Source organism: Triticum dicoccoides, chromosome 2A (genome assembly GCF_002162155.2).
Source record: "Triticum dicoccoides isolate Atlit2015 ecotype Zavitan chromosome 2A, WEW_v2.0, whole genome shotgun sequence".
Classification (NCBI taxonomy): Eukaryota; Viridiplantae; Streptophyta; class Magnoliopsida; order Poales; family Poaceae; genus Triticum; species Triticum dicoccoides.
Genome location: NC_041382.1, coordinates 113,072,581 through 113,077,007, shown reverse-complemented (window position 1 = coordinate 113,077,007; position 4,427 = coordinate 113,072,581). Strand labels below are relative to the sequence as shown.

At 45.0% G+C, this 4,427-nt stretch overlaps 1 protein-coding gene across 1 annotated transcript; it reads right to left on the bottom strand.

The window, feature by feature from the left end:
- Nucleotides 1-988: 988 nt before the first annotated feature.
- Nucleotides 989-4,381, bottom strand: LOC119359128. Its single transcript, XM_037625451.1, has 5 exons — nt 3,800-4,381; nt 3,614-3,693; nt 2,259-3,216; nt 1,742-1,894; nt 989-1,556 (listed from the first exon to the last, which is right to left on the bottom strand). Exons 3-5 carry the CDS (start codon nt 3,174-3,176, stop codon nt 1,173-1,175), a joined length of 1,455 nt encoding a protein of 484 aa, XP_037481348.1. The 5' UTR covers nt 3,177-3,216; nt 3,614-3,693; nt 3,800-4,381; the 3' UTR covers nt 989-1,172.
- Between the last annotated feature and the right edge of the window lie 46 nt (nt 4,382-4,427).

The following is a 4,427-nucleotide window of genomic DNA, read 5'->3' as shown; positions in this document are numbered from 1 at the left end:
TGTCACGGCAGATGTCCTAGTGAAAGGACTTAGTCGTGGAGCCATCGCAACTAGGTTAACTTAAAGGGGTTAAACGGGACAAATGACACCTGAATTTATACTGGTTTGGGCCCTTGCTATGAAGGTAAAAACCTACTCTAGTTGAGGTGGTATTGCTTGTGTTTTGATCACCAAGGAGCAAATACGCTTGACCTAGTTTTCGATCTCTCTCTTGTTTCTTGCCCTAAGCCGCCGCCAGGTTGTCTTTTTATATACACAGGTTGACGCCCCACGGCTCACGGAGTTCCGACCGGTTCATACACAACGTGTCCGGCTCGGTGACTAACTACGCTTGCCTTACAATAGAAGTCATACACATATGGCGGTTTATACCTATGGGCCTTAAGCCGCCTTTGGGCTTTGGGTCCTTACTAAGCCTGCTAGCTGATCCGCCATCCTTAACATCTTCATGGGCCTTGTCTTGATGAACCGCCATTGGTATAACCCGGCCCCTCCTGGGCGGGTCATACCCAATAGTCATACCCCCAACAGGTGATGAGGGTTAAAATCCGATCAACGTCAATAGATGACAGTTATAAGAGAGTCTTTTTCCATTCGGATTCTAATTATCATGTTTTATGCTCCTCCCCCCTGGCCGGTGGTATCGGGGAAGCCCACTAGACAAAACACCCTTTTGATATATCAAGGAGAAATGACTTTATAAAAATGTTATTTTTCCACGTTACCTTACATGCAACAGCTTGCCGTACGTTTTATTGTAATTGCTATGTGTAAAATTGTACATGCGTATATTATTATTTATTAATTAGCACAACAAAACTAAAACTAAACTCGACTTACATAGGGAGGATTAAAGGAAAGTAGAAAAGCTGGCTAGGAGGTGCCATTGAGGCTTCTTAATTAAGATATTACGATAAAAAAATTAAGGCCTCCTCCAATGGTATGTGCCAGTACCTAGCTCTAAACAGTCTAAAACACAAATGATATATCTTTTAGCACATATCTTATAATATGAATGACCCCACACGTCATCTTCATATAATCTTAAAGTGTGTGCATAAGGCTATCTCTTAATCGAAAGATAGTTCTTTTCTCTCTTCTTCTATTAAAATATAAAAAAAATTATTTGAACTAGCTCTTATGCAACTATTGGAGGAGGTCTAACAAGCAGGTTATGCGTGGTCGGCGTGACACTTGGCACATGGCTCGATAAGCTTGAATTTAACAGTTGAGGGGACTTTACCCTCGACGTATGTCTTGATGACACCTACAGCTTTCCGTGCTTCCAAGAGGGCCTTTCTCGTTAAAGGCGAGCATATGCCAATGCAATCCCTCGTATGGCAGCCATATGCAGTTTCCAGTACCAGGCGCTTCAAGGATGCTGCGGTCTCAAGGATGTGACTTGTTAGCTCAACCAAACCTTTTGCAGAGGGAAAACCCCTCACTAGAACATTCTTCAACTTGCGATGGCCCTGCCCCCTCATATGCGTTTTCCATTGTGAGGAATCACCATGAGGATCTCCCGGAATGGCATCATCAGCATCGCGCATCTCTAACTGCATGCATGTATGAATATATGCATCACGTACATGTCTTTGGTTAGTCAGCTGACTAAATAAATGGGAAAAAATCTTACATATACAGACAAAATTAAAGGTACGTATACAAATACTATAATTCAACAGTAAATAAAAGCTCATATTTGAATTTAGGCTTTCATATGGGGAAAATTTTGACTTACACGCAAGATGAAAGTAGCCAGGACAGGACAAGCATTAAGAATAGAAACCAGGGAATAAAAATCAAAGTCTGGACAACGTCTTGGCGTATGAAGCTGTATCTCCAAGTACTTGAGGCGGCGGAATTTGTTAAGCTTTTTCATTGGAGTTGCAATCTGAAGAAACAACAGAGATGCTCAACTATTAGCATATGGTTATTATATGCGTATGCTCAGGTAAAAAGGCAATACTGATTTCACATATTTGTAATAAAGCCCACTAAAACTACAATAATATTGTGAAGCTGTAAAAAAATGTTGATTAGATTCTTCCTCGCAAAAAATGTTGATAGCCAAAGCTGTCAATGTCATTGGTGGGATGGTGTGTACATGTGGGGTGTGTGGTAAAAGATAATTATGATATACTCCCTCCGTCCCATAATATAGGAACGTTTTTCAAGCTATGGGACAGAGGGAGTATCTGTGAAAAATGACCGCATAACATGCGTACAGTAACAATCTGAAGCCAACATGCACTGACCTCAAAGCATGATGATAGGACAAGCGAGCTAATATTTGGCGCGACTGAAGGAAGCTTAGTGGTGGCATAACAGAGCATGCCTGTAGGCTCATCATCCATACCAGACATTCTCATATCCCTCACTAAGGGTGATGAATCTCCAAGGCAGATCTGCGTTGTGGGCAACTCATCATATCCAAAGCTCTTGAGCTGTGGAGCATCGCATCCAATCGTTTGCAAACTGTTGCAGTTGCGTACCAGCAGCAATTTGAGCCGCCACAGGGAATGAGGTATCTTCAGGCAAACCACGTCATTGCAGTAGGAAAGTTGCAGCTGCTGCAAACCAGGAGAAGCAGACAGGAAGCAGATAAGTTGCTCTCCAGTAACACGCATCCTGTGCAGATGCACTACACACAAGCTTATCAAGCAGCCAACCCTGTCCAGGGAATGGAGACCGCAACCAGCAATGGAGAAAGATGCAATCGTCGAGCATCCCCTGTTGCTGCTAGATAACAAGGAGCACGGGAAGTTGTAACCTAGCCCCTCATCGCCCATGTCTAGGTACAGGCCAAATTCACTGATCCCCGGTGCGATGACAGCTTGGAACCAGCGGTCAAGAACAGCAGGGTTTATGTAGAAGCCATAGGGAGGCACAAGCCTGAATGTCTGAACACCTGTTCCGACGTGGTTATGCATGATGTGATCAACTCTGGCAGAGAATTCTTTTATGATAGGACTATTCTTTTCGTAGTACTCGTCGAATGTTGCAATGACGCCCCTCCTCAGTTGATCCTCTATAGCTGGTAATTCTTTGTCAATGGGACCAAACGACAGCAGGCGGCGGCCTACATCCAGTAATCCTAGTGTGTACATGTCAAAGTCGAGCCTGGGATAGGAAACGCGGAAAGGCATGGGATACGCAGGCAGCCTGAGCAGCATCTCGCATCGGCATCAACGAGTGTATGTGCCCAAGGATATCCTGCATATTTATAATGCATAAATAGTTGATCCTCACTAAGTCTAATTTTCTTAACATGCAGCCCTCCACATCACCAAAAATGTCATATCATCATCCACTAAAACTATTTTGTAGCACATGCATACCCCAATTTAATTGTTACATCTTCAATAGTCCAACGTACATGCATACTCTTTGTTCACATGTAATTACTTTCGAAAATAATAGCTTCTGATTTAGATCATTTTATTCATGCTTATAGAACATATCCAAAATTGATCTTTAAAATCCCGCAGCAACGCGTGGGGAAAATCATCTAGTATGTATAGTACGTACGTAGAACAAGACATAAGTGTATGTAATTCTGATGAATAATAATAATTTGCCTTTGAACTGCGATTTATCGATCATACCATACCTCTGGAAGGCTGACCGCCGCCGTCGTTGTTCCTTCTTGTTGCGCAGGCGCCGATCCGCCGCGAGCTGCAATGCAATCCACTAACACAAACGCAAATTAATTACTAAACCATCCTATTCTGACGAATGATTTATGATGGTGTTAAAATTAGCGCGACAAGAGATCGAGATCGAGCAGCCGCCGTACCTAATGATGAAGAAGCCATCTTACTATTATTCGATTTATCTACTGGAGTAGATCTGTATAGTATTAGTATATAAAATAAAGAGCTGGCCGGCCGGAGAGGGAGCCGATCGACGAATCAACTAACAAGTCGCCGCCGCAAGCAGGCGGTCAGAAAATCAATCCAAGACGACGAAGCTGAGCAGACTCCAAGAGGCGGTTCCGATACATATATGATGATATATGATGCCGCGGCGGCGGGTTGGTTAGTCTAATTGAGGAGCAGAATCAGGATCGGACTTGGGCTTGTACCCCGATTAACTGCCGAACCGCAGATTTCAAGGAACCTCCCACCGAACGATTCGTTCGGGCTGGCAGCCCTGGAGCAGGGAGACGGTGTTGGGGAGCTGGAAAGAGACGTTGTTCATGCTGGCGCCAAACCGGGTGTTGTTGAGGCCCTGGCAGAAGGGGCCGGAGCGGCAGTTGAAGAGGCCGAACCCCACGGCGGGTCACCGGCCCGGGCACCTTCAACAGATGCGGGCTCCGGAGGCTGTTGGAGAAGGCGGTGGCGTTATCGAAGGGAACGCCCTGGGCGGAGGCGTAGGCGCGTGCGGCGAGGTAGTACATGGCGTCCCGGGGCGGCGTGCGCGGT

Bases quoted from the DNA above. Each gene is read 5' to 3' on its own strand.
- LOC119359128 (XM_037625451.1), bottom strand. From the start codon at position 3,176: ATGCTGCTCAGGCTGCCTGCGTATCCCATGCCTTTCCGCGTTTCCTAT. The intron at 1,895-2,258 runs GTCAGTGCATGT...TTGTTTCTTCAG, and splicing joins TCCTATCATCATGCTTTGAG to ATTGCAACTCCAATGAAAAA. The intron at 1,557-1,741 runs GTAAGTCAAAAT...ACATGCATGCAG, and splicing joins TGGCTACTTTCATCTTGCGT to TTAGAGATGCGCGATGCTGA.